Raw genomic sequence first — 17,450 nt, forward strand, 5'->3', positions numbered from 1 at the left:
ATTTCAACACGATTTATTTATAATTTACAAAATTAAAGGGAAAGTCCTACCTTAAATTAAATTCTGTAAGAAAGCCACAATACATTTGTTTATGTGTATGTGGGTAGCTCATTTACATGATAAATCAAAGCAATTGCTGATTGCTCTTGTTCAGTTTGTGTACATCCAGTTGTGTTTGAAATTTGGACATCCATTGTCCCTCATAAATTTGTTGGCTACTGGCAAGTGATTTTCATCTAGAAACATATTTTCAAAGGAGCTTCCAGATGCAAATGGCTGACTAGAGGGTTTTATATAAATATGAGGTGGTTGTAAACTTTAAATTTGTAAATTTTAGACTAAAATATGCTTAAACTTTTAATCGAAGATAAAAAATTGAGACTTTGCCAGATACTCACCAAGAATAATGAGATTGTTCATGTACATAATTAGATTATTAAGACATTGTGTATTAATCACAGGTGAAGCATGAGTCCAAAACTAATACGTTCTTTATTCAAAGAACAAATGAACAAAAATGAGCAATAAAACCACAAAAGAACCAGAATATGAAGGTAATTATGTCGCTCAATTGGAGAACTTGTCTGAAAACTTGTAATATAAAATGTAATTGTAATTTTAATGTGAGAACTTGTCAACTAAAATTTGTGCTCATATTTATGACGTGAGAATCCATAGAATAAAAATCTGATTTATAAAGAGGTTATTATTTATCTTCTTTGTAAATTACTAGCAATGCTAAGCTTGCCCAGACTGGTTATAATAGAGTAGTAATTCTGAATGGTAGCTAGCCAGCTAGCAAAGATAACTACCTAAATAACTATCTCAGTGATCACCAACTCTGTTCTTAACAATCAGCCTTTCTGCAGCCTTTCCCAACCCACAAGTGGGTCAGATCATTTTTTTACTAGTAAGAATTAAATTTTTGCTATCAAAAATGTGTGAAGGTATGAATGGTGCTTCAGACATCAGTATCTGTGATGTAGTGGTAGTTGGGGTGCATGAGGACTCTTGGGAACTGGAGTTTTGTGTTTTGGAGTTTTGATGTATTTTGGGTATTTTGATGTATTTTGACTGGAGATGTGTTTTGGAGTTTTGATGTGTGTCACAAATGCTATCACACAGATATGTTTGGATCCAAATCCGAAAGTTTTTATTAGGTTCACAATACAGATAAGGAGTAATTTGTAGTTGTAGTTCATAGGAGTAGATCGGTGTTAGTAACCAGGAGATCACAATGCAGAGAATAGTAAGTCAAGTGCAGGGTCAGAACCGGTAGGCTGTGGGCTGGGAGTGAGGCGTAGTCTGGGTAAGGAACAGAGGTTGGTAGCCAGAGAAATCAACAGGAGAAGAGAATGATTGGTATGCATACTAGGACGGCAATACTTTACAAACAGGTCTGGGAGATGGGAGTCTATAAGGAAACAGATAGAGATAAACAGGTGTTGCTCATTGGTACTCAGGGGAAAGTGATCTAGGTCTGGGTGTGGTAAACCTAGTGGGCTGGGCAGAATTCCTAACAATGTGTTTTGGGACTGTTGCCTGAATGCAGGGCTACTCCTATGATGTCGCATGTCATGGTGTGACAGCACCCCCATCCTTCCCCCAGGATGCCCAGGATAGTGTGAGGCTGGCTGCTCAGGGTGAAGATGATCACCTCTTGATCAGAAATCCAGCTTCACTCAGGACTGCAGCTCTCCCTGTCCATCAAGTAGAGCATCCATCTCTTCATATTTTTTTTTAAAGTCTAGCAGGGGATGGACTGTGTTCACCGCCCATGTCTAGTGGAGGAGAAGGTGAGTCCAGAGGGAGCAGGACCTCCATCGAAAATGGGAGAATATTGGTTTTATGCTCAGAGTGCAGCAGATCAGCGACTATATATACCTGTACTATATACAGGTATGAGGGGCCGTGGTTTCTGGAGTGGGCAGTGGTAGCAACATTGCTACAGGTCGTGGGCATGGTACCTTGTTGGTGGCACAAATTGAACAGGGTTTTGCAAGAGAGACAACAAACTTATACATAAAGAGTCAGCAGTTCCACCATCTTGCTATACTTTGACTGGTTTTTGTGGAACCTAGGCAATGAGTACTCTACCAGGATGATTATTATGTCCCAGGTATTGGTTCTTAGAAAGCAGAAACAGGGAGAATTTGTTTTTCTTCATGGGCCGCAATGGAATCCAGGCTAAACTGATGGGAAAGCACATCTGCTTAAGTGTTCTTTGACTCTAGTCAGCAAGTAATAGTAAACTGAAACCTACTGAAAAAGAGAGAGAACGTAGCCTTTTCACCATCTGTAGAAAGGGGAACTGGCCTTTCCAAAATCAATCAGCACTGAAAAAGAAAGGGGCCTCTGAGTCCATGATGTCAGCAGTGATTGAGAAGGTGAGTAACTGCTCACGCTGCTCACCTCCACTCGGGATTCGGCACCTTTACTGACCGACAGCTGCTGTCTGCTAGACTAGAGGAGTGACGGGTCAGCTGTGGTCTGCAGCTCTGCAGTATGCTGAAGGCCACTTGTACAGGATCAAGCGTCTATCTTGATTTTAGGCACAAGACAACACACACTGAACGAGAAAGCCCTTGCATTCACTGGGCTCTCTGTTTTACATCTTAGATGCTGTCAGCTGGTGAAATGGGGATGCGCGAGACAGATGAAGGAGACCATGATGAAGAGGTTGTTGCGGTAAACACCAGCAAACAGGTAAACACCACCTAGCAGGTAAACACCTCCAAGCAGGTAGTATCATCCAGGAATGATTGCTGCTGTCTTCCTATCAACTTGCCCTGTATGAAAAAAAGACAAGAGCAAATCCCACCTGAAAAGGTTTCAAACTGAGAAGATAATGAAGAGAGAGATAACAGAGATGACAGTGAATAACAGACATGACAATGAATGACAGAGATGACAGTAAATAACTATTACAGGGTGTGTCTGTGATATGAAGCAATAGTCAGTGTTCAGGAGAACTCTTGGGAACTGGAGTCATGAGTGTGTCTTTGATTGTAGCGGAAAAGTTGCCTGGGCTCCTTCTATTGTGGCGTGATTTATGGTCAGGGTTATGGCTGTTAGGTTTGTTAATCCTCCACCACCATTAAGAGTCTGTAGTAGACTGCATAAAAGTGCTTTTTATTCGATGAAATGTTGACACAAACACGAGTGCCAGTTATTACTGCATGAAACACTTTTAGTTTATGCTTTGTCCCTTGCAGTCCATCTCAATGAGGTGGCCTGCAAAAAAAAGCAGTGACGAGTAAAATAACCACTCTAACCTTAACTAACCCTAACCCTAATTAATCCTAACCCTAACTAACCGTAATGCAAACCACCTTAACCCAAACCCCAACTAACCCTAACCCTAACTAACGGTAATGCAAACCACCCTAACCCAAACCCCAACTAACCCTAACCCTAACTAACCGTAATGCAAACCACCCTAACCCAAACCCCAACTAACCTTAACCCTAACTAACCCTAATGCAAACTACCCTAACCCAAACCCCAACTAACCCTAACCCTAACTAACCGTAATGCAAACCACCCTAACCCAAACCCCAACTAACCCTAACCCTAACTAACCGTAATGCAAACCACCCTAACCCAAACCCCAACTAACCCTAACCCTAACTAACCGTAATGCAAACCACCCTAACCCAAACCCCAACTAACCCTAACCCTAACTAACTGTAATGCAAACTACCCTAACCCAAACCCCAACTAACCCTAACCGTAATGCAAACCACCCTATCCCAAACCCCAACTAACCCTAACACTAACTAACCCTAATGCAAACTACCCTAACCCAAACCCCAACTAACCCTATCTAACCGTAATGCAAACCACCCTAACCCAAACCCCAACTAACCCTAACCCTAACTAACCGTAATGCAAACCACCTTAACCCAAACCCCAACTAACCCTAACCCTAACTAACCCTAATGCAAACCACCCTAACCCAAACCCCAACTAACCCTAACTAACCGTAATGCAAACCACCCTAACCCAAACCCCAACTAACCCTAACCCTAACTAACCCTAATGCAAACCACCCTAACCCAAACCCCAACTAACCCTAACCCTAACTAACCCTAATGCACACCACCCTAACCCAAACCCCAACTAACCTTAACCCTAACTAACCCTAATGCAAACTACCCTAACCCAAACCCCAACTAACCCTAACCCTAACTAACCGTAATGCAAACCACCCTAACCCAAACCCCAACTAACCCTAACACTAACTAACCCTAATGCAAACTACCCTAACCCAAACCCCAACTAACCCTATCTAACCGTAATGCAAACCACCCTAACCCAAACCCCAACTAATCCTAACCCTAACTAACCCTAATGCAAACCACCCTAACCCAAACCCCAACTAACCCTAACCCTAACTAACCGTAATGCAAACCACCCTAACCCAAACCCCAACTAACCCTAACTAACCCTAATGCACACCACCCTAACCCAAACCCCAACTAACCCTAACCCTAACTAACTGTAATGCAAACCACCCTAAACCAAACCCAAACCCCAACTAACCCTAACCCTAACTAACCCTAATGCAAACTACCCTAACCCAAACCCCAACTAACCCTAACCCTAACTAACCGTAATGCAAACCACCCTAACCCAAACCCCAACTAACCCTAACCCAAACTAACCGTAATGCAAACCACCCTAACCCAAACCCCAACTAACCCTAACCCTAACTAACCCTAATGCAAACTACCCTAACCCAAACCCCAACTAACCCTAACCCTAACTAACCCTAATGCAAACTACCCTAACCCAAACCTAAACCCTAACTAATCATAACCCAAACCATCCTATCTCTAATCCTAGCCCAAACCACCATAACCTTAACCTGAACAACTATAACCCTAACCTGAACAACTTTTCTGTTTGATCAGAGGTAGTATTAGTAGCAGACACGGCTCGCTAGATGGCAAAGATGTACATGTACATGTGTAAAGATGTGCATATTAGATTCCAGAATGCAATGCAGAAGATTTAACAATTATATAAAAGTCTGGACAGCAGCAATTATGCGGAATTGCTGCTGACTTGTTTTCCTGTCACATATGGTACTCTGAAATGCTGCATAAACCTCTGACTGAAGCATCTAAAATGGCAATAACAATTGCCTTAGCATTACTGAATTTATATGTCACACATGGTTAGCAGTCAGTGAGTTATAAGTGCACTATGTGTTACTGAGTCATGATCATTGTGTGTTTTTCTGGTAATGGGCATGGAATGCAACAGCAAATATTTTCCAAATAAACCAAGGAGTATGAGAAAGCAGCTGATGAGACACTTCTTCTGAGAAACATATTTATTATTTATTTATTATTTATTTATTACTTATATTTATATTTCTCAAGATGAGACTTGGCTTTCACTCATTTGTAATAAATGAGTCAGGCCCAGTCTAGTGCAAAGCAGTGCTTATATAGGGGCTGTGATTTAATTTTCGTTTGAAAGCAGAAATGCTTCATTAAGAGCTCATTAACGGCTCAGTGACAGGATATTAACTTAGCTAGCATGTGATTAAGTCAATAAGTATTAAATTCAGGGAATTGAGCACAAAGCTTAGATTGGGAGTGATGGCTTGAAATTTCCATGAGGAGTTCAACCGGAAAGAGAAATGATGGCCTTCAACTGACCTTCATCTGTTACTTCAGTTTCTGACATTTTGTGACAAGATGATTTTCTCTTTCTCTGAAAGTCTCCTTCACTTTACATCTCATATCCCTCTCTCTATTCCATTTCTCTTTCTCTCTCTCTCTCACACACACAAACTCACTCACTCACTCTCTCTCTCTCTCACACACACACACACACACACACACACACACACACACACACACACACACACAGACACACACACACACATAGAGGCATTTTCATAATTAACTTCCTGCTGATAAAAACTCAGGATATAGGCCTCCTGTGGAGAGTTAATACTTTAATACATATAGGGGTTCGCTCCATGGCATCTATTTAACATTGAAACCTTAAAATATAATTTATTTCATACAATTCTTATGAACATCTCTCTGAAATAATTAATGTCTCATCCCTAAGTAGTCCAGTTGTGGACAGGATGAGAAAAATGGAAATTGCTGTCTTAGCCTGACTTTCCTGCATGCGCTGTTTTACAGATGGACTGTTAAATTGTATTTTTAACAAAATGTGGAATGCTTCTTAATAATGCAGTAAAGCCTGTATTATTAAGAAGATAATGATAATATTTTGAAAATACTTAGTCATTCATAGTACAGTCTAAACTTACATACCTTTTTGGCTCTTAATAAAAGCCTTTTGTGGCATAATGCAGTTCTATATTAGATAACCTTTTTGCTTTAGAATAATGAGAGGACCATAATGGTATATGGAAAAGGTAAGAGACCCTTCCAAAACAATGCAGGGATAGTATGAAAAATATTACCGAAGTCAGAAAACAGCCAATCATCACATCGGCTACATAGACGATATTGCCGATATTGGTAATACCGAAAACAGCCGATCATCACATTGGCTGTCGAAAACAGCACAATCATCACATCGGCTATGTCGAAAACAGCCAATCATCACATCGGCAATGTCAAAATAGCCAATCATCATATCGGTAATGTTGAATCATATTTACACTGTGGAGCTCCACCAGTATTGATGAGCACATCATTGGTCCTGTAGAGCACCAACACTCAGACTGGTGCTCATAAACCTGGCATATCATTCTGTCCTTATTACAAAATACTTTTACTGTAATGGTTATAAACTATGCAAATGAGTACATTCATTGTAATGTTTATAAACTATGCAAATTAGCACATTCACTGTAATGTTTATAAACTATGCAAAATAGCACATTCACTTTTGGCTAGAAGTCAATCTGAGTGTATTGAGATGAAAAGAAATCTTGCAAATATGACCGAAGGTTAACAAACTACAGCCACAAGACCGTGTAACCAAATGTATCAATTATTGCTTCAGTTGTCAAACACAAAACCTAAACAATTCCATTACGAGGTTATAAGATTTTTAAAAAGTAGGTGTAAGACCACTAAACACAATCATATGGCGCTTTGCCCCTTTGAGAGTTCCATTTGCCTGAGCGAATATGTCAGTCCATCAGGACAAATAAAAACATCTCACCTCCCCACGCTATATCACACTGTTTACATCTCACCTCCCTGTACTCTATCACACAGGTAACATCTCACCTCCCTGTGCTCTATCACACAGTTTACATCTCACCTCCCTGTGCTCTATCACACAGTTTACATCTCACCTCCCTGTGCTCTATCACACAGTTTACATCTCAACTCCCTGTGTTCTATCACACAGTTTACATCTCACCTCCCTGTACTCTGACACACAGTTAACATCTAACCTCCCTGTGCTCTGTCACACAGTTAACATCTCACCTCCCTGTGCTCTATCATGTAGTTAACAGGAAAAAAAAGATTATTGACCAGACATCATATTACCCTAACCCTAACGGTTCCTAAGCCTATCAATCCATAACCTTAACCCAGTTAATTAAGTTATTTTGGTTAAGTTGACATCATCTGGTTTTGGTTATGAAACGATAAAAGGATAAACATGCAATTGAAGGAAAACGTGGATGAGGCAAAGAGCTAAAGGGTACCAGCTGACACAGATGTCTAATACTGCTCTACCTTCACTTTTCTACCCTTACTGCTCTACTCTTACTGTTCTACCTTCACTGCTCTACGCTTACTGCTCTAGGCTCACTACTCTACCCTTACTGCTCTACACTTACTGCTCTACCTTCACAACTCTACCCTTACTGCTCTACCCTTACTGCTCTATCTTCACTGCTCTATCTTTACCCTATTGCATACTTTAAGACAGAGAATGTCGGCCTGGACACACTGTGAACACAGACCGAACAGATTGAACAGAGTTAATTCAGGCAGAAAAGAAGCCACTCAATTTTCCATTTCTTCAACAATCAAGAATATTTTAACATTTGTGCTGTGAACTGTTGCTTGTCAAATCTCTAATTCACTTTGATAACAATATCTAGATGTTTTAACATATTACAGAAACATATATTTAACATATATTAAACATATATTAAACATATATTTAACATATATTAAACATATATTTAACATTGTTAAGAATAGTAAACCTCCCAAGAAGTGTGGAGAGACTATAAGCTGAGTCCTTCAACACTGATAATGTATTTATTAATTATTAGTTAAATATGTGTCCTTATTTCATGCTCATTGTGGGAGAAAAACCCGACATGCCAGACTGTGCTGAGGAATATCAAGTTAATATGATATTCATATATAAAATGTTCCCTATATAACATTATTGTCCATTTAAATCAGATCTCATTACAAAGGAGGTAAGTGAGTAGCTGAACATATGTCAGTTCATTTCAGACTTAACCCTGTAAACCTCTCAGAGTTCATCTTTCTGAGTTTGGGAGGCAAGTGACCATCCATTCTTCCTCCTATTCCAACCCCACCTCCACCTATCCCTCCAGCCAACCGCTGCAACTTGGGGGGCAGGTCTGTCACCGATTGGCTAATGGGTTCGATCCCGCCCATCAGTCCCAGCTTGGCAGGCAGCTTGTCCTCTGTGGGGCTGAGAAGTGAGCTGATGGGCGGCAGCCTCTCCTCGGCCACACCCGGCGCCGAGCTGATTCGCTGCAGTTTGACAGGCAGGTCTCCCAGGTTGTAGGTGATCTCAGAGCTCATGCGGAGCAACTTCCGGGGCATTCCGTCCCGCCCCCCATCCCTGCCTGTCAGCTTCTGCAGCTTGGCAGGGAGCTTGGTGTTGGTGAGTGGGGCAGCCATGTTAACAGAGCCAGTCTCTGCGTCACTCTGGACCTCCAGGCCTTCCAGCGTGCCACTGCCCTCGGTCAGGCCCACTGTGCTGGGGCAGAGTGAGGGGGCGGTGAGGGGCGAGGACAGGAGCAAGCTGTCTTCCTGCTCCTTCACACTGTGGGGAGGCGTGGGCACCTCGAAAGTGCCATGGAACTGGGAGTAGTCCACCTTGAAGAAGCCCTCCTCCAGTGAGATGACTGGGAAGAAGCGATGGCCCCACAGAACCTCGTCCTCTGTGTACGAGGTCCGAGCTTGGCACGTCATACCTGAATGAACGGCCACACGGGAAAAATGTGAAATCAAAAGTAAAGGAGTAAAAAAGTAACAACATTTTACCCAAAAGCCACTGCATAGAAGACACATTCAAAAATTATTTAAATATATAAAGTACTGCTCTATGTAATCACGAACAAAACATGCATTATTAACACATTCATACACACAAAAGACATGCATACGTACGTACACACACACACACACACACACACACACACACACATATATACACACACACACACACAGACACATGTATGCACGCACATGGGTGCAACATTTACTGTGGAGCAACGCCCACGGGAACGTCTGTTCACGGTCCATTTGGTTGCATGAAAACAAGAGCTTTATCAGAGGGAAATTCATTAGGCCTGTGCATTACTTGCACCATGACTCTTTAATTAAATCTATGTGAAGCCTCAGATATAAAAAGAATCTTCATATGAAATCAAGAACAGAATGTTTCTGAACCTGCACCTCACCCAAACCAAATAACAAAAATGAAGATATTTCGCCCAAGAATAACTCCAGCCATGATTAATCAGACACCGAAACACAAAACAGAAACAGGAAAAGGTTCTGAATCAACCTAGGAGGCCCCATTTCTCTCCTTCCCCATTTCGGGCCTTCAAGGCTACAGAGCAGTCCGCCCTGCAAACCTTCAAGGCTACAGAGCAGTCTGCCCCGCAGGCCTTCAAGGCTGCAGAGCATTGTGCCGGACTGATGCTGCCTGGCCCCAAAGCAGGGCTCAGGATAACTGGTGGAGAGCTCTGCATGAGCTACCTCAGACCTGTGTGTCTACACACACACTGCACACACACTGCACATACACATAGCGGTAGGTCTTTTGGGCTAAAGCACGCACTGCCTCTTATCCATGGCTTCCCTGATGCAAGCAAGTTGAAACATTATTATTCAGCACATGAAATATTAAGCATGTTTACGTGTAATGGTGTAGGGAGTCTGGTTCAGATGTTTACATGTGGTGGTGCTGGTTTCAGGCTTGTTCAGATGTTTACGTGTCCTGGTGTAGGGAGTCTGGTTCAGATGTTTATGTGTGCTCATGTAGGGAGTCTGGTTCAGATGTTTGTGTGTGCTCGTGTAGGGAGTCTGGTTCAGATGTTTATGTGTGCTTGTGTAGGGAGTCTGGTTCAGATGTTTATGTGTGCTCATGTAGGGAGTCTGCTTCAGATGTTCATGTGTGCTCATGTAGGGAGTCTGCTTCAGATGTTCATGTGTGCTCGTGTAGGGAGTCTGGTTCAGATGTTCATGTGTGCTCGTGTAGGGAGTCTGGTTCAGATGTTCATGTGTGCTCGTGTAGGGAGTCTGGTTCAGATGTTCATGTGTGCTCGTGTAGGGAGTCTGGTTCAGATGTTCATGTGTGCTCATGTAGGGAGTCTGGTTCAGATGTTCATGTGTGCTCGTGTAGGGAGTCTGGTTCAGATGTTCATGTGTGCTCATGTAGGCAATCTGGTTCAGATGTTTACGTGTCCTGGTGCTGGGATGTTCACGCTTCTCAACAAAATTGCACACAGTGGAATAACATTCGGCCATGTTTGAATAAAAAGACAAACAAGTGTACAAAAATATACTGCTGGAGGCTGTGGGAACCGTTTCTATTTCCAAGAGGAATAATGCGTTTCTATGGTGACCGTCATTACGCGCTTAGCGCAGAGGTGCTCTCTCTCTCTCTGTGACCCGTTTCTGTCGTCTTCCTCTCTCTTCCTGTCACTCTGCCTGTACTGCATTGTGTGACTCTGGTGCTTTTACGTGTCATTCTTTGATTCTTTTTCTCTCCACAACCTCCCAGTGCAGCCCAGCAGGGTGGACTAGTTTTGCGACTCTTTCCAGTGTGGCCTTTCTGTCCTCAACATCTCTTTCTATCTCTATCCCTTTGTCTACCTCTCGTGTAGTCTCTCTGACCCCTTGTATCTTCCCTGCTGTTTCTTCAACTTGATCTGGTTGTTTTTCTTCTCTCTCTCTCTCTCTCTCTCTCTCTCTCTCTCTCACTCTTTCTCTTTCCCTCTGCAGTCTGCTCGGGTATTGGGATGCACTGAACTCTAATCAACCATGTGGCTAAGATCTGTCCTCTCTGTGGACTCTGTGACATACAGCATGACCATACACTTCAGGGGGTGGGATGTGGCATGTACGGTTGTGGGGGTGATGTGCGAGGTGTGGTGTGGTGTGTACAGTTGTGGGGGTGGGGTGTGTGAGGTGTGGTGTGGCGTGTACAGTTGTGGGGGGTGGGGTGTGGAAGGTGGAGTGTGGCGTGTATGGTTGCGTTTTTATTCTTGGTACATACATATATATATATATATATATATATATAGGTTACAGGTTTTATTCCTGCCAGTAAATCACTGGCTTTTCAGATCACTGGCTTCATGCTAACCTCTCTGGAGGTGCACGGCAAGTGAGAAGACAGCCCAGGGCCTGTGACGACTCCTACTCCCTCAGCTGGCCAGTAATAATGTGGACTGTTGGTGAAGTTAACCTGCAGACGTCTCTTTGCATGGGCTCACAAAGTTGACGTCAAGTTCAGACATGTCAGAAGACTGCACATTCCAAAATTCACACTCCGGTAGAACTGTACATGCATAGAGACACACGCAACAGCACACAATTAACCACTTCTGACACACTGTAGTAATATGTGGTAATTACTTTTTGATCATAATACATGAGTATATAAAAACAGCTCAGTGGCTCATTCTCCTTACCTCATACAGGCTGTGAGACCTTACTGTACCGAGACCACTGAAGGAGGGGGAGATTTAGTTGCTATGGAAACTGACTCACAATGGGGAGAACAGAGTGCTGACTAACTGTACATAATTCTGTGGGCCCCCCCCTCCCCGTTTTACCCACAAATCCACTCACTATCTGTGGGTGGAATGTTCAAATGCACAGCTCACTGCTGTGTATAAACTGGTTTGTGTGGAAGACTTGTCAGGGTGTGTGTGTGTGTGTGTATTTGTGTGTGTATTGTGTGTATGTGTACAATGCATGCAAAGCTGTTTACTGGTGTCAGTATGACTGAGTATATATTGTATATTTTTTTCACCGAGTCTTATTTGTCTGGTTTGTTAGTATGGGCCAGTGCGTTAGGAGCTGAAGGGGACAAAGTGCGTAGGTGATCTGAGGTTTGATAGAGAGGTGGACTGATGTCAGTGCATATTCAGCTATTGAGATACACGGTGCTGAACAAAGGATTACCTTCATGTTTCACACATCTTACATAACGAGGCTGTTGCACACCCGATCTCCCTGTCCCTCTCTCTCCCCCACACTCTCTCTCACTCCCTCTCACTCCCTCTCTCTCTCCCTCCCCCCTCCCTTTTCTCTATCTCCCCGTTTCTCTCCTGCTTTCTGCTAGTTGCTCACAATGTCTTTGCTATGTAACAAGCTCATCTGTATCAACAGACGGGCACCTAACTCACGTCCTGCACTTTGGGTCTAATACAACCTGCTAAATGCTACTCTACCAGCACCAAACAACTCAACTATTGTCTTTTGTCACTGTTGTCGGGAAAAGATTGAAAAGGTAGCTCTAAAACAGAGGTGACACTAGAATATGTTTGGGACTGGTAACAAGGAGGCATTTCTGAGCTGTCATTCCTAAGAGTACTGGGGAATCGAGTCTCACCTGTGGTCTCCACAATGCCTTCCAGGATTACAACAATCTCAAATTGCTCGGTCTGCATGGATCGGAGAGAGAGGTCGTAGAAGGGGCTCTTTGAGTCGATCACATGGCAGATGGTAAGAGGGGACACCAGGAAGAGCTGGTCTGCGCCCGTGCTGAAACCCACATCCAGCTCCAGCTGGTCCAGGGGCAAGAACTCACCCTCAGGGGTCTGACGAGACTAGGGGCAGAGAGAGAGAGTGTGTGTGTGTGTGTGTGTGTGTGTGTGTGTGTGTGTGTGTGTGAGTGAGGGGGGGGAGCAAGAGAGACAGCAGGAGAGCATGTTGTTTTATAATGAATCCGTCTGACCCTTCCTAATCCTCTGACACAAAGGGGAAATTTCATCAACATTAATTACTAACTTAACTACACATTTTGGTAGAAAATACATTTCAGAACTTCAACACCTAAAATAATTTCCACACTATTTACTAAGAGCCAAAGTGTTAAATAAGGTCTACTCACAGAAAAGCAATTCTCAATTATCACATTTATTACATATATACCCTAATTACTAATTTGATAAGAATCACCTACTGCATTCCTACACTTACCAGCCCCTTAACTAGATACACATATTTTATAAGTGCATTGGGTGTGCCACGCACAGCCGTGCTGCAGGAGATTTCTGATGTGTCACAGTGTCACTGCTGTCTTGAGTCTCCCACCCAAATACATACCCAGCCAGCAGGTGTTCTGATGTATAGTTGGTGGATAAGTAACCCAACACTGATGAACAGTTGGTGGATGGGTAATCCAACACTGATGAACAGTTGGTGGGTGGGTAACGCAACACTGATGAACAGTTGGTGGATGAGTAACCCAGGTAATGAAATCAGATGGATGGCAGTTTCTAGCTGTACACCTGCATGTGCCTTTAATAGATAAATGTTAAAAGGGAGTGTGTGTGTGTGTGTGTGTGTGTGTGTGTGTGTGTGTGTGTGTGTGTGTGTGTGTGTGTGTGTGTGGGAATGTTTGAATGTGGCATATTCCAACATTCCCGTGCAGCTTTAAACATAAATCTACTCACTTTGAGTAGTTTGCAGCGTATTTGCGCGGAGACCATATGACTGTTGCGCAGGTTCCCCACGCGAAACATAAGGGTCATCTTGCCGTCTCGCATGGAGATAGCAGCGTGTTCGCTGAACATTAGCGTCTCTGCCCGTTTCTTTGGCTGGGACATCTTTATAAACATACACCCGATTAGGAAGGCGTCAACGATAGAGCCTAGGATAGACTGGAAGAGGAACAGAATGATGCCTTCGGGGCATTTGTCTGTGATGTAGCGGTAACCGTAGCCTATAGTCGCTTCGGTCTCGATGAAGAAAAGGAAGGCCGATGGGAAGTTGTACACATTGGCGACGCATGGCGTATACTTGTCGTCGTGGGCTTGATTTAGGTCCCCACGAATAAAGGCAATGACCCACCACATCGAGGCCATGAACAGCCAGGCCACCGTGTAGGTGAGAATGAAGATGAACAGATTCCAGCGCCATTTCAGGTCAACCAGTGTGGTGAAGAGGTCAGAGAGGTATCGGCTCGTCTCTCCCCCGAGGTTCCCGTGCTGGACGTTGCAGCGCCCGTTCTTGTCTACAAAACGTTGGCGCTTTTTCTTTTTCTCGGGCGCGCCCTGGTTAAATCCCCCGCCGCTGGAAGATGTGGTCACCACTTGATAATCGTCCCCAAATTTCTTCCGTAACGCTGACATCGTGTTGCCAATTAAGTTGAACACGGCAGAACCTCCAAAATGTTCTTGTTCCTGTGTATAACCAATGTTTACTGGTTTATTCAGACATCACGCGCAAACGCCTACCTCCCCACATTTCTAACAAATACGCTAAAAAAGTTATAAATGAAAGCAACTGTCGGAACGAGCGGTTCGGTGTTGCGAGCGAGAGCGCGTTTGGATTCGTGAGTGCGGGCTTCCTCCCACGGGCGCCAGCGGCGACCTCCTCAACTGTGGACCGGAGTTTTCTCCAGTGCGCGTCTATAGCGCGCCTCTCATGGGACACGATGAAGCAGATTCGGTATCGACTTTCAGTTCTCCATCAGCAGAGCACCGTAGGAGATGCTTGGAAACAGGTAGACAGACGCAACACAGCCGGTACACCGCGGAAGAAACCGCGCTCTCACACCAGCTTGGTGCAGTCTGCTGCCGCGCGAGGCTTTCCAAAAGGGGGGTTGGAGCCACTGACCTGACGAATAGACGCGGTCAACGTTCACAATGTCCGGTACAACTTTATTTGTCACGATGTTCAGGAGAGCTTTAGTACACTTTATCGAGACATGTTAGCTCCGCCGTGTTCTCTCTCTTCATGCATCCTGCGCAATGCTGCTCTCCTGCGCAGTTCAAGCCACCCCGGCATATATGAGAAACTTCTCGGAGGAGGAAGCGACGGTGGGGAGGGGGTGAGCACATGTGTCCTTGATGATGGATACACTCAATTCTCTATTTTGTCAAGGGTGATTCAATATTGTACTCTGCAATTTAATTTGCAATTAATATTAGATAGGTCAGTGCTATGAGCACATTCATCCAATTTATTACGCTATTGATAGATAGTAGAGAAACACGAGATAGTTCTCTTTATCTACATAAAATGTGAAGACGATACGGGCTACTCTCCCTGTCTTTTAAAGTCGTGTTTAAGTACTGTACTATGTCATCCAATTTATAATTAATATGAAGTAAAACAGGGCTATCACAAACACAAACATTTATCACGTCTATCACGCTGTTGCTAGTGCGCTAGTGGAGATAAACAAGCCAGCCGTTACACGCCAAAATGACCGAGGCGATTGCTGCACGCGTGATTAGTGTAATGTGTTTGTGTCGGAATAAATGGACCAAGGCAGAGTGTACTGATCATGAAACCAACTTGCAATAATAGGGTGGTCAGATGTGGAGCCATTATGCTTATCACATATTTCCTGACAATATCTTTGCATAAGCCCTTAAAAGTGTGTGTGTGTCTGTGTGTGTGTTCATGTGTGTGTGTTCACCTCTGAAGCGATCTCCCCACTGTAACCCTGACTGAGGGAGCAAAAAGATAAGAACACCATTAGCGTGTTATTTTAGAGACATTCAAATGGCCTGGGTCCTATCAAAGGTTTCTTGTGAAGCTCTGTAGGTGTTAGTGCTGTCCACAGTGATGAACTGTACTGGAGGGTGCTTACATATCACCATCTCATGCATCACTCACCACTATTCTCTTACCCAGCCTCTCCCAAAAGCCTCACGCATTCCTTCATAGAACTACTGATTTCAGTATTCAGACCAAGCAGGATCGTATGTTCACAGATCTATCGTTTAAGTAAAGTGCAACCAACTGAATACAAGAAACCATTCAGTCTCCGTACATATATAGAAGTCAGGGCTAACATTAAAGAGCGCACATGTAAGACAGGGTTATGGTACAGGTCAAAGGGCACAGGGAAGACAGGGTTAGGATACAGGTCAAAGGGTACAGGGAAGGTAGGCAGGTATACCGATCATATGCATGTTGACTCTTTTATGACTCTTGCTTGGGAACAGCCCTGGGACTCTGGGAGTGTGCAGACAGCTTTGGGATTCGTGACTCTGAGCCTTCAGTGTTTTTGTTCAGAACCCAAATGTTCCAGGCCCTGAGCCACCACCCGAGAGGTGTGTCCTTACAGTTGTTGAAAATTAGCCTCGTGTTTCCTGTGTGATGGGAGTGAATTCTATTATTTACCCACTGGTGAGACATTTGCAGTGCTGGGGATCTGCATGTTTCAATATCCCTATTCTGAGGGGTTAAATAAAAGATAACACCTGATTTTGTGGTATATATTTTGGGCTTCAGTAATAAGTTGTTAGTTGTGGGGGATACTGGTGAGCAACAAAATCAAAACACCACTGTAGAGTCCTTTTCTGTGTACTTAGTTTTTGGAATTAGCTGGATAACTGCCATGGAAATACATGCCAGTCCAAACAAGCAGAGTACTTGAAGCATGGATATTACACATAGATATACTGTATATACAGTCTATGGTATTGTATATAGATATACTGTATATACAGTCTATGGTATTACACATAGATATACGCTACATACAGTTTATGGTATTACACATTAGTATAATGAACATACAATCTGTAATATTATATCAGCCTGTTCCAGAATAAAATGACAATTCAAATAAACAAACTGAGTATAGTATAATTGTTTACCTTAATTTTGTGACAAACCATATATTATCAAATTAGGATAAAATATATTGATTTCATATATTGATATATTGATCGGTAAAAGAGCATCTAAGATTTGATCATGCATTCAGCAGCGTTCTGTTCCCCTGATCTCACTCGCGCAACACGCCGCAGACTGAATATTTAACACGGTAACATCAGCACTTAGCAGGATTACCCTAGTAAACAAAACAAAACTCATATTAAAGTTATATAAACTGAGAATAAAAATGTAAGCGGATTCAACCTAAACTTTATTCCTCTGAATGTAAAGTAGGACATTTGTGGTTAACAGCAGGTCAGGTAGACTGGTCAGGTCAGGGAGACTGAGCAGGTCAGGGAGACTGATCAGGTCAGAGAGACTGGTCAGGTCAGGGAGAATGGTCAGGTCAGAGAGACTGGT

The 17,450-nt window shown here is 43.3% G+C and overlaps 1 protein-coding gene across 1 annotated transcript; it reads right to left on the reverse strand.

Moving 5' to 3' along the window:
• Nucleotides 1-8,206: 8,206 nt before the first annotated feature.
• kcnj3b (potassium inwardly rectifying channel subfamily J member 3b) lies at nucleotides 8,207-15,559 on the reverse strand. The gene is made up of 3 exons (XM_027004655.2): nucleotides 13,868-15,559; nucleotides 12,802-13,018; nucleotides 8,207-9,145 (listed from the first exon to the last, which is right to left on the reverse strand). Exons 1-3 carry the CDS (start codon nucleotides 14,543-14,545, stop codon nucleotides 8,424-8,426), a joined length of 1,617 nt encoding a protein of 538 aa, XP_026860456.1. The 5' UTR covers nucleotides 14,546-15,559; the 3' UTR covers nucleotides 8,207-8,423.
• Between the last annotated feature and the right edge of the window lie 1,891 nt (nucleotides 15,560-17,450).

The sequence above is a fragment of the Electrophorus electricus genome, chromosome 1 (assembly GCF_013358815.1).
Source record: "Electrophorus electricus isolate fEleEle1 chromosome 1, fEleEle1.pri, whole genome shotgun sequence".
NCBI lineage: Eukaryota > Metazoa > Chordata > Actinopteri > Gymnotiformes > Gymnotidae > Electrophorus > Electrophorus electricus.